The sequence below is a fragment of the Stegostoma tigrinum genome, chromosome 31 (assembly GCF_030684315.1).
Source record: "Stegostoma tigrinum isolate sSteTig4 chromosome 31, sSteTig4.hap1, whole genome shotgun sequence".
NCBI classification, from domain to species: domain Eukaryota; kingdom Metazoa; phylum Chordata; class Chondrichthyes; order Orectolobiformes; family Stegostomatidae; genus Stegostoma; species Stegostoma tigrinum.
Window position 1 is genome coordinate 13070747 of NC_081384.1, and position 23885 is coordinate 13094631.

General features: G+C 40.4%; 1 protein-coding gene across 13 annotated transcripts in view; it reads right to left on the minus strand.

Moving 5' to 3' along the window:
• Nucleotides 1-23885, minus strand: part of znf385c (zinc finger protein 385C) — a 430141-nt gene that overhangs the window by 273287 nt on the left and 132969 nt on the right. For 5 of the 13 annotated variants that reach the window (XM_048560947.2, XM_048560949.2, XM_059638751.1 and 2 more), the window contains exon 2: nucleotides 6183-6446. The exons of 2 other annotated variants lie outside the window; for them this stretch is intronic. In XM_048560947.2, coding sequence (XP_048416904.2) covers nucleotides 6183-6444 — 262 coding nt within the window. In that variant the 5' untranslated portion in view covers nucleotides 6445-6446. Of the gene's footprint in view, nucleotides 1-6182; nucleotides 6447-15054; nucleotides 15177-16348; nucleotides 16518-23885 lie in introns of those variants that run through there. 6 more of the 13 variants (XM_048560946.2, XM_059638752.1, XM_059638753.1 and 3 more) reach the window with 3 other exon arrangements.

Here is a 23885-nt window from a genome sequence, read left to right on the forward strand (position 1 = left end):
TTTTGGACTCTGCTACCCTGGGGAAAAGACCTTGGTTTTTCACCCTATCCATGCCCCTCATGATTTGATAAACCTCTATGTGGTCACCTCCCAACCTCCAATCATATCCAGAGAAAGTAGCCCCAGCCTATCCCTAATGCTCAAAGCCTCCAAACCCTGCAAACCCTGACAACATCCTTGTAAATCTTTTCTGAACCCTTTCAAGTTTCACAAGATCCTTCCAATAGCAGAGAGAGCAGAATTGCATGCAGTATTCCAAAAGTGGCCTAACTAATCCTGTACAGCCACAACATGATCTTGCAACTCCTATAATCAATGCACTGACCAATAAAGGCAAGCGTACCAAACACCTTCTTCATTACCTTTTCTATCTGGGAGTCCACTTTCAAAGAACTATGAATCTACACTCCAAGGTCTCTTTGTTCAGCAACACTTTCCAGGACCTTACAATTAAGTGTACAAATCCTGCCCTGAATTGCCTTTCCAAAATGCACCACCTCACATTTATCTAAATTAAACTCCATATACCACTCATTGGCCCATTGGTCCATCTGATGAAGGTCCTGCTGTTCCTCGCTGTCCACTACAGCTCCAATTTTAGTGTCATCTGCAAACTTATTAACCATACCTCCTATGTTCACATCCAAATCATTTACATAAATGACGAAAAGCAGTGGACCCAGCACCGATCCTTGGGGCACATCACTGGTCACAGGCCTTCTACCTGAAAAGCAACACTTCACCGCCACTTCCACCTTTGAGTCAATTCTGTATCCAAATGTTTTCCCTGTATTCTATGCGATTTAACTTTGCCGACCAGTCTACCATGAGGAATTTTGTCAGAATGGACATTAAGCAAACCAAAAGTGTTGTTACAATTTGTGACAGCTTTATGGTCTTTACTACCGTGCCCAACTTTCAATTCTAAATTTTATTAGTTGATTTTAAATTCCACCAGCTGCGTTGGTGGAAGTAGCCTGGCTCTCTGGAGTACTGGTCCAGTGACATTACCACTACACATCTACCTTTCCAGTGAGTTGGTATGGTACATTGCTGAATAAACAATACTGAGGGCAAGTTTAAGAACATGGGGAAAGATTTCACCTGAACAAAAACAGTAATTACAAGGTCTCACATTTGATTGGAAGTAAATAAAATAGGACATGAGGATAAACGTTGTCTTCACTCTGAAGGAGGTGAATTCTAACCAATGTTATCTATGACACCACAATGCTATGGATTATTTTGGGTACATGTTATTATGCTGAGAGTTGCATTCCATAAAACAAAGCAGTTGTCAGTGTATTGCAAATTACATGATTGAATTAAAGGTACTTTTTCATCATTCTGAGTACGGTACAAATGTTGAAATTGACCTTAGAGACAGACATGTTTGTAGGAGGTCCCAAAACCAATAAAATCCAGGCTAAGGTATTAAGTAAAGGAAACAATCCGATGTGGAAAGAATGCTGTGATGAGGGCAGGTCCCTCTTTACAGCTAGGGATAGTTGCAAAGTGCATAGAAGTTCTTTTTATGAGCTGGTGTGGGAGGTCCAGCAAGCAAATTCCCACGACAGCTCAGTTAACAGTCTCAGATTCAGTAAGTTAGATGCTACTATTGCTATGACAGTCACCAACCAATTAAGTGCCCCCACCTACAGTCTAAGTGTGAAATTCTGTCATCCAGAAGCATGTAGGAATAGGGGACAAAGCAATGCTCTAGATCCAGATAAAGCTCCACTTGCACCAAGGTGAGGTCAAAGCAGCTCTAAAGCTAGTTCTGGAGTCTGGCAGTCCTTGAATGTGCTTACGAATGATGTGAAAACAGATGTTGCTGTTATCAAGCAGGAAGATCAAAAATTGCACTCAATCGGGCAGCAAGAAAAACAGCATGTAGTAAATGAGAGTACTGGAGTTGTAAATAGAATTCCAGTGCTCGCAGTAAAACTAAAAATTTAAGTTTCACAAATTAGTTTGATACTGCTGTAATTGTGTTCGTGATCTTGAAAGGAGAGTACAAGGAGTTCCTAAGTCACGTTCCCTTACCGAAAACTGGTTACGAAACTGACCAGTTATTCTAACAACACTATTCCAATATGAGGTAAAGTTAACATTAGGGTGGAATATGATGAAAAAGTGCTAAGCCAGCACAGAGTGGTATTTGAACAAGGAGGACCAAATGGGAAAATTACACATCACAAGGTCAAACTCAACCAAAGGACAATGTACAGCTTACACTTTATGAGACTAAGACTGTGACTTCTGCATAATTTCAAGCAGTAAATAAAGAGTTGAATACATTAGAAGAATCAGGGCAATTAAGAAGGTGAGGAGCATTGAAAGGGCTGTGACATACAATTTAGGAGCAGATGCAGACAACTCAGATCTTCAACCTGCCCAGGCATTCAATAAGATCAATGAATTCACATTCCCACCCACCCACAGTGATCTTTAACTCCCATGCTATCAACACTTGTTCTGAGGAAGGGTCACCGGACCGGAAACATTAACTCTGTTTTTAACTTCACAGATGCTGCCAGGCCTGCTGAGCTTTTCCAGCAACTTTGTTTTTGTTCCAGAATTGATCCACCTCTGCCTTAAAAACCATTCAAGAACACTGCTTCCACCAATGCTTGGTAAGAGATTTTCAAAGATTCACAAAGCTCCATGAGAAACAAATTTTCATCACTGTCTTAAATAGGCAAGCCCCTCATTTTTAAACAGTGGTCCTTAATTCCAGATTCTCCCACAAGATGCAACATCCTCTCCATATCCTCAGACCACTCAGGATCATACATAGTTCAATCAAGTCACCTCTATGTTAAAGGTCCAGTTGATTCAAACTTTACCTTATTATACTGATTACTGCTATTTGTCTATAAACTTTCTCTGAACTGCTTCCAATGCACATACATCGTTCCTTAAATATGAGGACCAATATTGTAAACAGTACTCCAGTTGGGGTCTCACCAATGCCCTGTAGAACTGAAGCACAATCTGCCTACTTTTGTATTGAATTCCCTTGTAATAAAGGATAACATTAAATTAGCTCTTGCATATTAATCTTTGAGATTGACACATTATCATAACCAGATTTATCTGCATCTCAAAGCTTGGAATTTAGATCATGTGCTCCTTGTTTTCTTCTACCTGCTAAAATGGAAAATTTCACATTCTCTCACATTATACTTCATTTGCTACTTCTTTACCCATTCACTTAACTTATCCACAGCTCTCTGTACCTTCTCCATGTCCAATTCACTAGTTACTTTCTTACTTAGCTTTGCATCATCAGATACTTTAACCACCAAAGTCTCTGTACCCAGTTCCTGGATTGCACACACACAGGCCCCATGACTGAAACCCCTTGTGATCATCATTTAAAGGGAGAATGGGCAAGCAAATTTTACAAACCTATGAAAATTCATCCTTGCTCACATTGATTGACAAGCAATTTAAAGTGACTTTTTTTGCCTTATTTTTTGTTGTTTTGTATTATCATTACCCTACAAGGGTCTAGGCCCGAAACGTCAGCCTTCCTGTTCCTCTGATGCTGCTTGGCCTGCTGTGTGCATCCAGCTCCACACGTTGTTATCTCGGATTCTCCAGCATCTGCAGTTCCTATTATCTCTCTTACCAAGTATTTGTTGTTTTGACACAAACTGATCCTGGCTGCTGAGTTCAGAAGGCAAATAGGGGAGGCAGATACTGTGCGGGTATTATTACACAATCTTAAAAAAAACTTCAAACTCAGAGCAATTCCAAGACATAATGAGTTATACAAAATGGTTTCCAGTACCATTTGTGGTTAATTTTTTTGTTGAAGTAGCAGCACTTTTTCAGATACTTTAGACACAGACCAGTGTTCTCAAGAAATCAGGTTTCTCCTTTGCATTGAGTCTGTGACACAGGAGACAAAAGATTACACACACAACTTCAACTCAGCATGCCTGGGCTTGATAAGTTAAAATAGAAGATGTGATTGTGGTAGTTAAAGGAGAAAATAAACGTTCAGTTGTATGCCATACTCTGTATGTCAATTCTGATTTGGCACAATGATGATGATTTGTCAATGTGATAATCATACACTATTTGAATAAGTGATTTTTGCACTGTTTGAAACCGTTATTGCACTTCCCTTTATAAATGCCTCATTCCCACCAAATGGTGCTTTAAATATTGATTTCTTCCCGGAATGCAGAACATAAAAATTTCTGTGAGATGAATTACAACATATTCTTAACACAAAAACAAGAACGCAAAGAAATCACAACATGTCATAATCACATAGCTTCTTTAATGTAACAAAATGTCCCTAGATACTTCACTGGAGCCACAGGAGGAGATATCAGATGAGATGATCAAAAACCTGGTTGAAGAGATAGGTTTTTGAGGAGGGTGTCAAAGACGGAATCGAGGCAAACAGATGAAGAAGCTTAAGGACAGCATTCAAGAGTTTGGCGCCTATGCAAAAAGCATGGGCACTACTTCAGGAGCAATTAAAAATCAGAACATTCAAGAGACCAGATTTAGACAGGCACAGATATTGGAGATTTGTAGGTTTGGAGGTTTTTATGCAGATAGGGAGGGGTGAGATCATGGAGGGATTCGAAAATGAGGATAAGAATTTTAAAATCAAGACATTGCTTAACTGGGAGCTAACGTAGGTCACTGAAGTGATGGGGAATCAGGGACCTGCTCCGAGCTAAGGCAGGGCAGCAAAGTTTTGAATGACCTCATGTTTAAGGAAGGTAGAATGTGGGAGAAGAGCTAGGAGAATGTTGTAGTGGTTGAGTCTAGAGGTGCCAAAGCCACGAAGGCTGGTTTCAGCTGCGGAAGAACTGAAAAGGGGAACATATGTGATATCAAGGTTGCAAACAGACTGGGTTGCTCTCAGGTCATTGCTGGGCAGAGGCCTGGTGTTGATAGCTACAGCGAACAGAGAGTGGAGTGGGCACACAGAACCAATGATTCCTTCTTTCTAATACTTAGTTAGAAAAAAGACTCCGCTCATCTAGAGCAGGATGATGAAAAAACAACCTGATAATGTAACAGGCATGGAGCATGCGACAGAGTGAGGTAGAACTGGGTGTCAATATCAACAATGATATTATGGTGGGACAGAATATTTCAAATCAGTAAAGTTCAATTTAAAACTTATTGCTTTGATTTGTTTACGCTATTGGCCACAAATAATTTTCACTAATTCTATAAAAACAAATAACTTGCATCTGATGGTTTTTGTCCAGCTTTATGTCTTTATTCATACTAAGCAACTTGTAAAATTAAGGAAAATTAGCAACTGAAACCCAATTCAATTTAGTAAGTCCTACACCCAGCTATAGAAACCTAGCTTCAAACAGATGAGGTTCACTGCTAGAAATGCCTATCGCAATGTAACATTTTTCACACCAGGACACATCGTAGATTATTGTGAACTGCATCCTCCCGCACTGAATAGGTCAGTTTTGCCACGGCTACCCTTCCAGTTGGTCATCTCCCTATTCTTCCTTCCTTCAGTTCTTGGCCACAGTTTTCAGACCCCACTTTGTGGACGCATCGTTCATTTTCCTTCACCTTTTTCTGAATAATTCAGGTGTTGAACTTGAATCCTGCGGGCTGTTTCAAGGACACATTACCAGGATTGAAATTCTCAGAGCTGAAAGTGGACACGGCTGATCTCGCACCAGAAACCACATTTCTGGGTAACATTATGATTCTGGGGTCATGGGGTAGAACCAATGACAACATTAATTCCTGGCAACTTCTTGAAATTAAACACAGAGAATGCCTGAAGCCGAAGGCAAATGGGTTCTTCAACGGTTAAGGTTGAAAGATTTTAGCTGAAATCTGCAGCTGAAATAGATGTAGGGAGGTAACAATTTATTGACACTCATAGCTAGCATACAAAAAATGCACCAAAATTCTCTGCATTCTGAAGAACAAAAAAACCTCAAAAATGAATACTTTAAGCAGCATTTTTTTTGGCATAATCACATAGCAGCAAATTTTTATTAGGCACACCTGGCCTTTCTTAATCCTAAGAAATGTGAGACTAATAGTTTGAGATGAAAACCTCATTTGTCTTCCTGCAGTCTTCCCTGTGTGAGTAGGAAGCCCAACAGGAATTGGTTCTGAGTAAAGGATCTAGTTCATGAGAGGTCCTTCGCTCTCAACCTTACCTTGGCTGGTGGGCATTTTTCCATTATGAAGCTTTTTTAGCCGTTTTTGGTGGGATTTTCCATTGTAGTGGATCTGGGCCTGGGCAGCAGAGTTGAGTTGGATGTTACATACCCCACAAAGAGTGAAAGTCTGCAGTTTCTTTTCCCGCTTCTGCGTGCTGTCCGTGACGACAGATTGTAATTCTGTGGCGTCATCATTCACCAAGGAAGGATCTGCGTCTCCACTTTCAGGAGGTACAGGAGGATTTAATGGCCGTTTCATACCTTTAAGAAGAAAGGTCATTAACTGTTTTTTTTTAAGTACTGAAATTTCTTTTTTCAGTTTTCAAACTGAGCATCTCTTTCCTTTCACAGAGTATCTACAACACTGATTTCATTTTCAATGTTAATGTTGGAAATCAGAATGAGAGAAACCTGGAATATCAAAAATACCCTACCTATCCAACTAATTTTAGGTCTGTTGTCTGTCATACTGTTGTCTGGCCAGGAGCAAAAAATCAACAAGCCAAAAGTCTCTTTAAACTTTGTAATTTTGTAAAACAGAGTTATCTTCTGTTTGCTTTGAAACAAGAACACAATGATACAATGATAGAGCATCAGTGCATTGTTCCAGAGTACTTAATCTCAAAGATTTTGTTAGCTCATTCCTAACTGACCTTGCTATGCCTTTTCTTGAAGAATGATCGATAAAAATAATTTTCCCGAAAGGCATTTCTATATTCATTTCTAATACTGCTTTTTTTTGCTGTTTATAATGGGAAACAGCTATCTATAACGATACTGATATATGCATTGCAAAGCTTAGTGTTGTCAATTAAATGCCGATTCCTTAATTTAGTTTTATTCCTAATACGTTTCACATTGGTAATGCTTATTAAAACAAACCCAGAGGAGAAATAGACTAACACAGTATCAGAAACCTATTGGGTCATTCTCTACACACTCCCTGCTCCTGACTGTAGCCACTAAAAACGTATATGAGGATGAGTTCCTGGCTTTGTGGATACCTCTGAGTCTCCAAAGATTTACATAAGAAGCTACAGCCTTAGGCTATAGAGGTAGGCTTTATAGTTAGCTATAAAGATATCAAAATACAGTTTATTTCTGGCAACTTTAGGCTCTGGCTACATTCGAGTTTCCATTTGTTTTACTTAATTGTGATGTGGCATGTTAATCCATATGTGGGTCATGAGTTACTTAGTAGCAATGCAAATACAACATAATCTAGAAATGCTATTTTTAGTTGCAAGTTAATTACACCACAATGCTATGCTTTAATCCTTAGGCTTGAATATCTTCCAAATGACAGGTGTATTGTAAGTTTACACTATTATAAAATTCTCATCAATTTTTTCACCTGTTCATGGAAGTGGGCATTGCTGGCAAAGCCTGTATTTATTGTCCATCCCTAATTATCTTTGAGAAGGTGCTGGTGAACTGCCTTCTTGAACCATTTGGGGACACCCACGGTCAAGAAAGGAGCTCTAGGGTTTTGATGCAGTGTCACTGAAGGAACAGTGATGTGGTGTGACTTGGAGGGGGCTCTGCAGGAAATGGTAGTCCCATAAAACTCCTGCCCTCGTCCTTCTAGGTGATAGAGGTTATGGGTTTGTCAGATGCTGGCAAAGTAATTTTGGTAAGTTGCTGCAGTGCATCTTGTAAATGATATCCACTGCTGCCATTGTGTGCCATTGCTGGAGGGAGTAAATGTTTAAGGTATGGGATGGGATGTTGATCAAATGGGACTTTTAAAAAATCTTGAATGGATCCAGCTTCTTGAGCATTGTTCATCCAAGCAAGTGGAGTTGATTCATTTTGAATCACGGCAGTAATCAGGCCTGGTGCTGAGCTGTCCCAATGGAATTCAAATTGAACTCTAACAAGTAGCTTGTTGGTGAGTGAATGCACTGATAACAGTGTCAAAGACAACTTCCAATGCTTCACTAATGATTTAGAGTAGACTGATGGCCCGATTGGATTTACTATCTTTTGGGGGGTAGACACATATAAAATCATAGAATCCCAACAGTGCAGGAAGAGGCCATTCAGCCCATTGCGTCTGCCCAATCCTCTGTATAGCATCCCACCCAGACTCACCCCATCCCTATAGTTCTATATTTCCCATAGCTAACCACCTGGCCTGCACATCCCTGGACACTATGGGAAATTTAGCATGGCCAATCCGCCTAACCTGCACATCCTTGGACTGTGGGAGGAAAGTAGAGCACCCAGAGGAAACCCACACAGACATGAGGAGAATGTACAAACTCCACACAGACAGTCACCCAAAGCTGTAATCAAATCTGGGTCTCCAGTGTTGTGAGGCAGCAGTGCTAACCACTGAGCCACCAAGCTGCTCATATGGGAAATTATGTAAATTATTCAGTAAATACTGATGTTGTGGCTGTGCTGGAACAGCTTTGGAATGGATGTTTCCCACTGTTAAACACAACTTTTCTGTTACACAGCTGGAATGTTTCATGGCTTTGCAGCATCCAGCGCCTTCTTTCTTGATATCACATCAAATGAATTGATTTGTCTGAAGACTGACATCTATTATGATGGGAAACTTAATTCGAAGGTGAGATGGATCAGCTACTCACACTTTTTCTTAAAAGCATTTCTGTGTTGACTTTTCCACTGACGTTTGGTGTTATTTTTTGGGCCTCATTTTCCAATTAATTGTTCACAACGGAATGTGGTCAAACTGCAGAGCTTTGATTTGATCTGTCATTTGTGAGCTGACTTAACCCTGTCTACTGCATGCTGCTTCTCTGTTTAGCCCTTACTGAAGATTACCCTGTAGCTTTACCAGTTAGGCAACTCAGTTTTAGGCATGCCCTTCAACACTCATCATTGAGCCAATGTTCGTTCCTTGTTTGACGGTACAGTGAGGGGTATGGTGGGCCATGGGTTTACAGATTGTGGTAGAATACAATTCTGCTGATGGGCTAGGCTGCCTCACATATGCCCAGTTTTGAGTTGCTCGGTCAAGTCTGAAATCTATCCTATTCAGTAAAGTGGGAGCGTGACACAACAGAATGGTGGGTGTGTCCAGTGAGAAGATGAGACTTTGTCTCCACCAGGTCTTCGAAATGGGCACACCCACCAATACTGTCATTGGCAAACACATCCGCCACAGGACAAACAATTTTTCTCTGGTGTTGGTGCTCTCACCACCAGCTGCAGGCCTAGTCTGGCAATTATATCCAGGATCCCGCCAGTTTGCTCAGTCATTATGCTTGTGAGTCACTGCTGGTAATGAGCTTTGCAGCTCTTTGCGCAGGTTTGATCTGGTAACATGACACTTTGTAGGATGTGGAATCCGAAGATTTCAACACCACTCCCTCCTGACTGTAGGTCACGGTGCCCTGACCTCTGACAAGAAGGATGTTGGAGGTATCTGGGACATGAGCAGTTAAGTATGTCTTGATGAATGTGGACATGCCAGTCTGTTGCTTGACTAGTCTGTGAGGCAGTTCATACAATCATTGAATCCCTGCATTGTGTGCGTAGGCCATTTGGCCCATCATATTTACATCATCCCTCCGAAGAGTATCCTACTTAGTGTGCACCCTTCCCACCCATGTAACCCTGCATTTCCTGTGTTTAATCCACCTAGCATGCACATCCTTAGGCACTAAAGACAATTTAGCATTGCCAATCTACCTAATCTCCACATAGATCATAGAATCCCTGAATGGAAATATAGAATGGAAACAGGCCCTTCGGTCCAACAAGTCCACACTGACCCTCAGAGCATCCCACCCAGACCCATCCCCCTATAACCCACCTTACCTACACATCCCTGAACACTACGGGCAATTTAGCATGGCCAGTCCACCTAGCCTGCATATCTTTGGACTGTGGGAGGAAACTGGTGCATCTGAAGGAAACCCACGCAGACACGGGGAGAATGTGCAAATTCCATACAGACAGTTGCCTGAGGGTGGAATTGAACCTGGGTGCCTGGCATTTTGAGGCAGCACTGCTAACCATTGAGCCACCATGCCACCCCAGAGTTCAGCCAATGTTGGCACACGTACTCTGACCTTCATAAGGAGGACACTGCAGGGTTAAATGACTATGGTGTGTCATGTCATTTCTGAAATTCAGATCAATGCTGGATGGGTCTAATTACTTTATTCCATCTTTTTTTGCTGTGGTTTGACACAGCAGATTAGTTTGTTAAGCCATTTCAGAGGCCATACCAGCATTCAAACAAGAAACCAGAATAGGCCACTTGGCCCTTTGAGACTGTTCTGCCACTCAAGAAGATTGTGGCTGAATTGACTTTAACCTTAATTCTACATCTCTGTGCATCTCTATTCGTTAAGAGTTTGCCACATTACTTTGGCCCTAGAGTTACTTGTGGGCCAGCACAGGTAAGAAAAGCAGATTTTCTTTCCTGACCAACTATACTGAATCAGATGGGCTTGATGACAATCTCTTAGTTCCCAGATCAATATTAATGAGACTAGTGTTTTATGCCAGATTCATTATTAGATGAAATAAAATGTTCTCAGTTGCTGTGGCAGGATTTGAGCTCATGTCTCTGAAATATTAGACCAGGCTCAGCATTACTAGTCCAGCAGCATTATCAACATATTGCTGTTTAACAGGGTAGAAATCTTCTGGGCATTGGTGTAGCTTCTGTTAATTTACTGCTAATGAAAAAGGCCATGTAATTAATATATAAACACGCTGAGCATTTTTGTTAAATGGTAATTGATAAAATAATTAGTCAGATATTACATCCAAAAGCACTATCACGGCATCAATTGCTGGAAGAGTAGCTTTTACATCATCACAATTTGCTAAGGAAAGATCAACAGAGAAAAAAAACCAAATTTCTACTTTTGTGATTTATTTGGAAAGTATAGGATGTGTATAGGTTCATGGCATAGCAGAGGAGGATAGTGATGCACACAGAGGATGGGAAGGGAATGGAGGAGAAGAAAGCTGGAGAGGATGAGTGGATGGGATGACAACACAAGGAGACGAAAGGGTGAAGAGGACGAAGGGAAGACTGAAGAAAGGAAGTTCAGATAAGTCGAATTAGTGGAATTGCGATCTGTATCTAATTAAAAGACGAAGAGAGACATAAAACATGGGAAAGGGATTGACATAACAAGGTGTAGAGCTGGATGAACGCAGCAGGCCAAGCAGCAGAGGAGCAGGAAAGCTGACATTTCAGTTCTGGACTGAGGAAGGGTCCAGATCCGAAATGTCTGCCTTCCTGCTCCTCTGATGCTGCTTGGCCTGTTGCATTCATCCAGCTCTACACCTTGTTATCCCAGATTCTCCAGCATTGGCAGGTCCTACTATCTCTGGGGAAGAGATTGCTCCAGATAGTAAACACAATGGGGGTGGGGAGAGTGGTGGGAGTTGGGATAGGTGTTATGCAAAGGACGGTCAGAGTGTTCTCTAAGGAGAAGCCATAGCCTCCAGAGACATTGAGAAGGTGATAAAATGGCAGGCAGCGCATGGGTTGAAATTGAAAACGCAGATAGCTTTGCTTGGATTATTTGCTTTTTCTGGATGGGTACACACTACTTATTGTTAGTCACGAACAGTCTTCATTAATAACTATTCACTCTCCTAACCATATCGTTATCAACTCCTTTGTTTATTCAACTGCTCTTCTCTCTCTTTGGGCTCTATCCTATCATTTACTCCCTACCCCATTCCCCTCCCTATTTTCTGCATATAAAGCAACATTTTTCTAGCCACCATCAGTTCTGCAGAAGGGTCACTGGACCCAAAATGCTAACTCTGACTTTTCTTCACAGATGCTGCAAGGCCTGATGAGCTTTTCAAGCAACCTCTATTTTTACTCTTCATCTGCTGTTTTTAATCTCTTGTTTCACAACCATGTTACTTATTTTCTCCAGGTTTCACTTTGGGTTTAATTTTGCCTTTTGAGTGTTTAAATGGAATGTGAATAGAATTCTCTTGAATGTATCATTTGTTATCATAACTTTATATTGACACTGTTATAGACAGATACAGTTCTAACTGCAATCACATACTTTTTTATATTATGTATGAACAAAATTGGTACAATTAACATAGCCCTGAATTAAATTCCCATTGCCTAATCTAAAGTCAGAGTATAATACTGGAAAATCTAAGGTGTTCTATTACAGGGGACTGAATGAATTAATTACAAAAAAAGTCAGTGTATTATTGCAATTAATACTTCTGTTGCAGTTAATAGAATACCTGATTTAAAAATATATACACGAGAATGCAATGGGTAATTTATTTAAAAAATTCAGTGACCACAGAGGAAGTTATTAGTTTTACTTTTTCAAACATTTTCAATTTTCTTCTTTTTGTTCTACAGTGTTACCATTCTCCTTTAAAAAATACTCTTTTTCTAATCTATGCTCTGCAATTTTTATCATACATAGCTGCCGAAAAGTCAGTGTTACGTGACAGAATGTACTGAACCACAGTCAGCATTCAGAAGGACTGTTGCACTTACAAAAGTTATTCAATACTTCAGTGGTGCAAATCCTTTTTGAAAGGCTTTCATATGAGAAAATAAGATGACAGTTTAGTTGTGAACAGGACAAATCCAGATTCAGAAAACTAGGATCTCTGGAGATTGTCAGATAATATTTTGTAGCAATCCTTCAAATAGACAATTCACAGCAGTTATCAGATAATAAGAGTATATTGACATAACTGAATCAACTCAGGGTTTCACAATGAATTATAGGGCACAGATGTAGGCCATTCTGCCCATCAGGTTTCACCTGTTGTTTAATATACTTGATGTGCCTCCCACCCACCTTACTTCTTTCCACTTGAGAAACGTATCCTTCAATTCCTTTCTCCCCAGATTTCCATTCAATGCATCAATGCGAATTGCTTCAGCCACTCCATTTGGTAGAAGTTTCTACGCTCTCTTGAATTCCTTATTTGATATATTAGTGACTATCTCAAGCTTATAAATCACAGTCTTGCATAGCATGAGCAGGATCAAGCTCCACACAAAAGCTGTGACTACAAAGTACAAGTCTGCTACAAGACAATGAACTACTCTCACTGAACTGAGTGTTAACAGTCATTGCTGCTTCTCATCTCTTACCCTGCGCACTTCTCCATTGCCAAAATAACTAACACCTGGTTTCTTTAAATATTGAATCACATGCACTTCAGTCGCAACTGCTGGGTGTAGCCAACCAGTGTAATTTGTGAATCAGAGGTCTGTGGCTGTAATCCAGAGATCTGAGCACAGCACTTGGGCTGGCTGCACAGTGCAGCCCAGAAGGACAGCTGCTTTCTTCCAGAAGAAATACAAAACCTTGTCTGTCCTCTCATGACACACACCATGGAACTTTTTAATGAAGAGATGCAAGACTTATTCTATTTCCTAACCAACATGGAAACTAAAATCACCAATATAGGTTTGTCACTTATATGATGCAAATTTGAGGACAAATTGGCTGCTGTCATTTCTGTAAAATACACTAGTGATATTGCATGAAAAGGACTTTCTTGGTTATGAAGCTCTGTGGTACCAACTGAAGTTGTGGTTGGAATTACAAATTAATTCTTTCTTACGGAACATCTATGATCGTACACATGAAGCCACTGTAAACCACCATCAACCTAATGGCACAATTTGCTTCAGTGCAAATGGCAAGTTACTGCTGTCAGAAAATAAATGTGCAAAATACATTTGCTTCTGATATTTACTTTAGAAGAAATTGGCAAGCTTTGGGCTATCACGACATTTTTAAGGCAGTACAACATGATCACAAGGTAGAAAATCAGTGGCTACATGTCTGGGTCACAAAGTATCTGCTAACTTGTGTAGAAAAGCCCCTAATCACAGAGAACAAACGCATCAAGAATAGAATACATTGGTAGAATAATGCTTTTAATGGGCAGTTGCTTGGATTGGAGCAGTGTCATATTACATGGTCGAAACAATTGGAGGACTTGCAAAATACCAAGTGTCAGGTAAATGAAGGCAAAATGCAGAAAATTACTACCATCTCATTATAGACATGGACACTGCAAAGTTGCAAGCTACGACAGCGCCGAATGATTGTCTAGAAACCACCAGAAGCAAATTGGTCAATTTTGGTATTTAATGGAGTGCTGTTTGTTTTCACTGCTTACTTTTTGAAAAGGCTTTGCATGTTTACTTAGTCCACGATGCTTTCTATTTTTGTTCAACCATGGAAATAGCAGATTGCAAGATGTTGTGAAAATAAATTTATTTTTATTTTGTGCTTTAGTGCCTGTTCAATGTGTTTATCCACTGTTTTCTCATTACAATCAAAGAATTTTTCAATGTTAGTTTCTGATATGCTGTGCTATTATCTATTTTGCTTCACTAAAGGAATAGCGTGAATGGCTACATGACAGACACAATTACAGAGACCAGTGTTTGTGATTAAACCAAAGCACCTCTGCCTCTATCGTGGAATGTATCCATCTTTGCCGGACTGACTATCTCCTCATTTCCTTCAGGAGTCCCTTATGACCTTGTTGTCACAATTAATCACAAGTTCTCAGTACGCAACAGAGGTTTTCACTCAAAGTGTTCTCGATATGCTGGGGATCTGGATCGTTGTTGTAGATGCTGTTGACGTTACCACAAGGCAAAGTGCAGCAGTGCAAATGTTGGCATTAGCACCATCAGAGATTGAGATCACCTCCCACTGTTTGTGCAAGGAGGCACAAGGTTCAATGTGGGTGTCATGTTGAATTCGGGTTGGTGCAGAAAGGTCTGTAACTTGCTGCAAGCCGGGAGCAGCAAGCAGTGTGCTGCACTGTAACCCTGAGATCACTAGATTAGAGTTAAATAGCGGCACCGGCTCCTCTGTCCTCATCAGTGCTAGTGCCTCACCCGAGGTTTCTTCCTTAACGGTATCGAAATCTGTGCTGTCTCTGTTCCAGTTGTCAGATTTGGTGTTTCCCAGGAGCTTGTGCTCCTTTTTGGCCCGTATGTATTAAGAGTTTATTTTCTCTCTGAGAAAAAACATAGAAAAATATTAGGAATAAATAAGCAACTTTCTCCATTTAGGTCCTCTATCATTACTACATGTACTGCGATTCTCCTGTCTACAATGGGTCACATTTTCACAGAGTCAGACTGACTGGGGAGCCAATTAAAAAGGGCAAGAAGGACTCCCCAAAATTTTCACCAACTCAGGAGAAGGGTCTAGGGTTGCGAGCTCACGCCTATTGCAGGAAGTGAACATCTCTTGGCTCCTACAATTGTCATGGAGTCGGGGCAGTTTCTCCATGACTTATGGTTCACAATCGCTGAAAGGAATCAGGATTCTGAATTCAGGAATGTTTTGAAAGGTTATCAAAAGATTTTGTCTGCGCCTCTTCCACGCCCCATTCAATTTTCTGCCTATAGAGCAAACACTTGTACAGCAACAATGGCAATTGCTGAACTCCTAAGATGATACCCATTCGCAAACTTACTTTGTAAAGAAAAATCCTAATGTTCCCTGATACAACCCTATTTAAGTGCCAATCAGACAGAGCCATGACAGTGTCAGTACAGCATTACCCACTTCACACCTCTTAGTCTTGTCCAAATAAATACAGACATTGACAAAAGAGATCACAAAAAGAATACCTGTTATAACTACATCAATATGTTAATCAAGCAAAGTAAACACTTCATTCAGTTTGTCCAAACAGATTCCCTGCCAAACTAATGCACTTGAGAATTTTGGAGCTCAGCCAAACAGTCATTACGAACCCTTCTGGGGAACTATACCAGCAAAATGAGCTAGCTAGATATCTAGCTGTCCACTTAGGTTCATAATGAATGGTTGACTGAACTTGAGATTTAGTTTTCCTGGTGGAAGAGAGTTAAGGAAGTTTCCAGGAGGAGGGAAGTGCTGAGGGATTGCTACTTCTCATCCTTTCACTCATTTGATGTCAGGGATAATACTTGGGGCAGTCGAGACTTGCATCACTCACTCCATGCCATCTGACGGAAGTTATTTTTGACATGAGTTGCATATGAAGTTTGGACAACACCAGATCTCTAGTGCCTGACTTCTTCCAGGGAATGATTGCTAACGCTATAATATTTAGCCTCTCATTTTAAGTCTTCTAATTTCTTTCTTGTTCAGATATATTTGGCACAAATATCTTTCAAAAGTACATTCATGCCTTACCTTTGAGCTCCTTCTATATCCCTGCATTTCTTCTGGATCTCCCATCAAGGTTACTGGGGGTTGAGTCCATAATGCCTCTATCCTTCACTTCTTCTGTTTGCTCCATCATTCACATTATTGATCGTTACATGTGATATAGATATCGCTAACATAATTCCCTGGAAGAAGGCTGGAAAAGATTAATAATGTGCCAGATACCAGATGAGGCTGGACATGTGATGTCAAATTACCTCAAAACCTTTGATCAATTTAATAATCACAAAACTTTTGAAAACTTAAGATGATTATCACAAACTATAATATTGCTATCAAACCTCTCATAGAAAATCAAAAACAGGTTGAAACACAGAGAGCACCATTAAGAATAGTGTTCTGATTTGGTCTGATTACTCATTGTGTGATATTGCCAAATCACTGCTGTACCCATCCTCCAAACAACCATCAAAATAATTTGTTGTACTAGTGATGATAAAGTTCTATGTAAGTATGACCCTTTCTTTGAGGTGAAAAGTTTGCAGAATTTGAAATGTGAATCTGTACCTTTATCCTGTGAAAATCTTTGATTCAAGTTGTGTTTTGCATTAAAAGAATATCGAAGGCCCTCGCAGAAATACGAAATACTTCTGATATTTCATTTTTTTTTTCATCTTTGATATATACCTGATGCTAAAATCTGAATGGTCCTTCCATGTTGACAGCAATCTAAAGTAATTCCACTAAGTACATTACAACTCAAACTGAAATTGTCCTTAAAATGTAACATCCATCACTTGTACCAATTATGCCTCAAGATGGCACTACTGGCCCACACTCAATCTTTCCTCAAATTAATGGAAAATAATGGGAAGTGCAAACGCATCTTCTTGAAATAACACACATTATTTTAATAACAGTCATTAAACAGATGATCATGAAACAATGTTGATTCTTTGTTTGCTGGAGGAACCCTAAAAACCACAAGATTCAGGCAACTATGCAAGGATACAAAATATGTTCTAAATGTAAAGCTGCATTTTTTTCTAAAAGGTAATGTCTGGCTTTATAACCATCTTTATAACAGGATTAATGCAAGAGCAAAGTACTAAAGACGCTGAAATGAATACAGAAATATTCAGAATATCAGGCGGCTCAAGGCAAGAGAGAATCAGAGTGAATGGGCAGTATTTAACACTGAGAACAGGAATCTTATAAATGCTGTGTGGGTTCTTCAGGCTAAAGGCTACCGCTTGCAGATGCCTAGGTGGCCAGCAGTGGGTCTTCCCTAGAATCAAGGATCTGGACAAGGAGATCCTGGCACTTCCAACTGTGCCTCCCGATCCCGAGAGTCAGCCAATCAGAGGTTGCAGCTAACACCAGTGGGAATGTTGACCGGGGCTAACAATGGCTCCATGACGGAAGAACCCAGGATCATCAGTGACCTGGGTTAAAGGTGGGCGCGGTCAGTGTTGGGGGTCAAAGCAGGGTGGGGGGAACTTCCATGAATGTTGACCACTGGTGTGAGGCATTCAATTTCTTGTGTTCAGGTCCTTGGGGCTAAACTGCTGGTCTTGATCCCTGTGGCTTGCTGTTCCCATTGCGTTATGCCTGGAGGGCCTCCTGCCTGCGAAAGATACAGCTCCTCTCTCCATGGGTCCCTTCATTCCCTGATGCTGGGTCCCTAATAGAAATCATAGGATCCTCACAGTGTGGAAACAGGCCATTCGGCCCATCGACTCCGCACTGATCCTCCGAACTGCATCCCACCCAGACCGAGCAACCTTACCCTATTCCTGTAACATTTCATTTCTGACGGCTAATCCACTTAGCCTACATGTCCCCAAACACTTTGGGCAATTTAGCACAGCTAAGCCACCTAACCTGCACATCCATGGACTGTGAGAGGAAAACAGAGGACCCAGAGGAAACCCATGCAGACACGGGGAGAATGTGCAAACTCCACACAGACAGTTGCCTGACGGTGGAATTGAATCTGTGTCCCTGGCACAGTGAGGCAGCAGTGCTAACCAGTGAGTCACCATGCTGCCCCACAACAGGCACAGCGCCCCTTTGAATGAAGCCTTCCCTCAGAATCCCTGAGAATGCACAAGCAAACACACAGCATTTCAGGATAATGCCCAGTGACTGCTCTGTCTGCTGCTGGGTGAACGCTGTTGGCTCTGGGATGAGGCTATTAATTGGCTATTAATTCCCTACTTCATCACTTCAACTGAGAGCAGGCAGGAAAGCTGTCCGTGAATCTTCCTGCCTAGATTTAATTGGGCAGAGAGGGGAAAGCAATTGAGTCCACACCGTCATTCTGCCACCCGATTAAATTGCCATCCCTCTAAACTCACCTGCCAGTGGGCAATCATATCCCCAAAGGTTTCAGCTCCATGACCTTCTGTCAGAGCTGGGAAAAGTTAGAAACAGAATGGCTTTAATTAAAGTGAATAGAAGAATGTTGGAGAAAGATCAAAATGGAAGGTCTCTAACTAGATGCAAGATTAAATAAATAGGTATAAAGATACAGTATTGTCACATTCAACAGATTCATCCTTGCTGGTTGACACAGCCTCAAGAATGGCTTTTCCCATTACAGCCAACTCTGTCTATCCACGGTGGCAGAGTTTGTAGACATATGTCACCTTCGCTTAGTCATTCCTGCTCCCTCCGGCTGTGTGATGCCATCACTAGTTGTGTGACGCCTTCTTCTGTGTGAGAGAAGAGTGTCTAAGAGTATTGTGTAATATGTTCATGATGCATGTGCCATGGTTAGATAGCTGGCCATGTTGTAAGGTGTGAGTGAGATGTGACAGTCCATGAGGGTGAATTGAAGCAAAAGAGCATTGGGTGTGAGGAGTGATGGTTTGAGATTGCTGATGAATGGCATATTGAGCAGTGACTGAGTATAGTGATGTAGTCAGTAAAACATGGTGCTAAAAGAGGCATTCATTGACATTCAGCACTAGTGTGGGTCATTCAACTTCTTGCAACATTGCATTTAGGTCTTTAGGGATTAAACTGCTGTCCTTAATCTCCGTGACTCTCTGTTTCCGTTGGCTAATGCCTAGAGGGCCTCCTGCCCCTGACTATACTAAAATGATCGGTGCAACATCTTAAAACCCATGTTCTCCCTCTCTCCCATTGGTAATTCCTTCTTCATTTCATTTCCAGATCAGATCCCGAGCCATATGCATCCTTTAAGTCACATATGATTATTAAGTGCTACAAGTTACGAACAATGTTGGATCCCTGTTGATATGTAAAGCCAATATACAGTGCCACCCACAGCAATTATTGTAATAAGCAAGCAATACAGAGTTAGCTTGCCACCAGCATTATACTGAAAGTGCGAGGGTTAATTGCACATAGCTATTCTGTACCCAAAATCAGGGGCTATCCAAATGAACCTCCTTTATGAATTTGCAGAACATTAATTGGACATAATTCTATGGAAAGGTTTGAGAAAACTTAATGACAATACAAAACGTTTACACTACAGTACATCATAGAGAGTGAAAGTAAACAAATGCATTTGCCACCAGGCCTGCTGAAGAGAAAAAATAGTCTGGTTAATGTGAGTATGCAATTTCAAATAATCCATAAGTTTAAACTATGATTATTGCATCTAAAAGTTTCCTTCGAATTGGATGCAAAATGTAATATAGTTTTTCTAAGGAGGTAGTCTTTCATGATTTAAGCTTGATGTAAAACAATTAAAACTAACAAAGAAAAACATGATGAAGATTAGGAGCCCTTCATTGCTGTAGCTCATTGTAAGGGACTTGACTCAGTTCACTGTTTGAAGAGGGAATATGTTTCACACGGTTTTTTTTTTCACACGGTTTTTTTTGAGGAAGAGGACCAAGGAACAGTCTTGTTGAAACATAAATGTTTTGGGAGTGGTTTGACAGAGTAGATGCTGAGAGGATGTTTCTCCATGTTGGAAGAGTGGAATTAGTGAGCAAAGTTACACTAATAGGGGCTGTCCATTTAACATGATAATGATGAGGAATTTCTTCTCTCAGAGGTTTGTAAATCCATAGCATTCACTATCACAAGGGGAGTAGAGGCTGAGCTCTTGAATGTATTCAAGGCTGCGATTCACTGGTTTTCAAAGCACAAGGAGATCAGGGGTTAAGGGAAACAGGCAGAAGTGTTGTAAACAAGACTGGATCAGTTGTGATTTTAATAATTCTTAGTGGTACAGGCTTGAGGGATCATCTGAGCTATTCCTGGAATTTTGCCTGGAAATTTTGCATAAATCATCACTTATATCTTACAGATAAAGTATTGTAGACTTCACAACTAATTGAACAAAGTCTTTCTGTTTACACTGTTGAAATCGCTTGTTAGTGCTTTGATCCATATTAGATGATTGTAGCAGGTCGTGATGCAACTTCATTGTCTCTATTAAAAACGTAACATCTTGTGGTATGTTAAAACCCAATGCTCTCATGCTTCCCATTGAGGGACAAAATAATAATGATTAGGGGGAGGCAGTAGTGTGTGGTAATACCACTGATCCGGGAATTCTGAACCCAATCTCAATATTTTGGGTGACGGGTTCAAAATCCTATTACAGCAGATGGTGACAATCAAATTTAATAGAAATCTGAAATGAAAAGTTAGTTTGATGGTGGCAACATAACCACCCTCAATAGTGTTAAAAATTAATCTGATTCATTGAAGTCCTTTAGGGCAGGCAGTCTGCTGTCCTTACCTAGTCTGGCCTACATTGGACTCTAGACCACAACAACGTGGGTGACTCGTAACAGTGTTCTGAGTAATTAGGAATGGGCAATAAATTGTAGACAGTGACACCCACATCCTGAGATGAAATGAAAATAAATTCAACTTGGGAAGAGCTTGCAGCTGAAAGTGAAAAGCTACTTTTCTGAATCGATGGTTTGGGAACTCTCATTGAACTTGAAAGTGAGAATTTTAGAAATGTTTAGCTGTTTTCTGCAATGTAGAAGTTGAAACATTTTGCAAACTGTGACTAAAAACAATGCATCATTGCACCGCTGATAATATGGCAAACTCTTTACTGTTTACAATCTGGTAAAATATGTTAGATAACATTCTATTGTTCTTTCAACAGCTTGTTTACCCTTTCCATAGTGCAATTACTCCAATAAATTAAGAGGAATACAGATTTAATAGTCTTGAATTAACAGTGTACATAAAACAAAGCATCATTGAGAAATGCTCATTAATTTAATGACAGCAATTAAGTAGAATAAGACTAGTCACTTTTTAGAAGCTGTCGTTCCTGTGGGTGGTAAAAAATGATCATTCCAGACTAAAGGGAAGGATTGACTAATAGGTACTGCAAGTGGTATGATGGTAGAAGCCTTTTTGTTGGAATGCTCCTGTGTGGAGCTAAATATTCCTTACAGCCATACAGAACAGAAAATGCTACAAACTCTTAGGAGATCAGACAACATCATAAACACAGGCACGTCACACCAATGCATTTATTCAATGAGTTTTCATGTGACAGATTGAGCCAAAATCTTGCTGCTCAAATAAAAAGCAAGCCTGAAAATTCAGGGCATTAAAGACATATGCTATGAATGACTAACCTGCAGAATTTGACAGTTTATTTATGCTGCTTGCCCTGAGGAAGGAGCAGCGTGATGAAAGCTTGTGATTTCAGATAAACCTGTCGGACTACAACCTGGTGTTGTGTGATTTCTGATTTTGTCCACCCCAGTCCAACACCAGCATCTCCACATCATGGCTACTATTGTACTATTATTGGCCTGTGTTTCCAATAAGTTGTAACACACAAATATTGAGCTGAAGGCTTTGGGAAAACAGTCAATCTAACAGCACATGCTGAGAGATGCCTGCTCTAGCAAGGTCCAACCTTATCTCCCAGATTCCTTCTCAAGCAGATGTGCCTTGACCTACTGAGATTTCCCAGCATTTTTCATTTATTTTTCAAAAACTCCAGTATCTACAGCATTTCAACTTGTATTCATTACAGCAAGTCTTTTCTATGGAGAAAAAAATTGCTGAAGGTATGGACTGTACACGGAAACAAAAACAGAAATTGCTGGAAAAGCTCAGCAAGTCTGGCAGCTTCTGTGAAGAGAAATCAGAGTTAACGTTTCAGGTCTGGTCTTCCTCAGACTGTGCACTGATCCTGACTGACGTAAACCTGTCCTACTATGTATCCAAGAACCATAGTTATTAATGTAACATTGAATGATAAGTGTGTAGTATTCAACTCTTCAGAACAGTGTGGACTGTATTTCACTCAGTTTTAATGCAGAAGCGTTTCTATTTGAAACTTTTCAAGAATTTCTGATAGCTAGTCCTGAAATCACTCTAGTCACATTGTGGGGAAGGACTCAGAATTCCATTATCGAACTGTGAAATATCAATTTCTGCAGGTGTACTAACAGTGTATTAGCACCAAGACCAACTTTCGGAATTGCTGCTCACTTGTGGTGGCAACACAGAGAGAGAAAAAGAAATGGACAGAAAATACACTGGGAATTCTACTGTTTATTCTGATGGCTTCAAGACAAATGATAACTGGGGCAAGTGAGAAAAGGCTCGTACTTGTATGGTGCCTTTCATGACACCAGATACCCCGCGAAATGCAGCAGCCACAAACAGCAATGCAATAATGACCTGGTACTCTGTTTATGTGATGTTGTTTGGGAGACAGACATCAGCAAGGATTCTGCAGTAATTCTCCCGTTTGTCTTCAAAATAATATTGTGGAATCTTTTGTGCTCAGCCAGAACGGTGACTGGGGCTCAGTTTAACAGCTCATCAAAGCAAAGACAATTACAATACATGAGATTGAATGTGGTGGTGGCCATCCAACGACATAGTTTATGGCAACTGGTATCTCTTCAGCTTCAACAAAACAAAGAAGAACTCTAAAAGATTTTTGCAACTGTACTGTGAAATTGTTCGGGGGTAAAGTTAGAAGGAGTGATTATATGAATTATAGGCCTGTTTTCTGCCGAATTTGGAAGGTTGAGGAATGGGTGATTTGATCAAAGTCTTCAAAATATTAACAGGAAAGGACAGGGTAGATAAAGATAAACTATTTTCATTGATTGGGACTCCTAGAACTAGTCGTGTAGTCTGAGAATTAGGGCCAGACCATTTAGAAGACATGTTAGGAAGCACTTCCACACACAAAGGGTGATAGAGATTTTGAACTCTTTTCCACAAATGGCTGTTGACATAGCAGCAGTTATTAGTTTTAAAACTGAGAGAGATAAATATTTTTTAAGCAAAGGTATTAAGGATAATGGGCCAAAGACAAGCATATGGAATTAAGCCACAGATCAGCTGTGGTCTCATTGAATGGTGGAACAGGTTTGAGGGGCTGAATGGCCTACTCCTGTTCCTATGTTTCTACTGTGGTGGACGGGTTGCAATTTGTAGTTGAAGCTAGACTTGTTTCTCCAACTCCTTTCTGCCATCCTGGAATTGCTAAAGAGACTGCAGAGGATTTTTAAAAAATTAATTCAAGAAAGGTGGGTATCAGTTGGCTAGCTTGGCTTTTAATGCCTAACCTTAAATG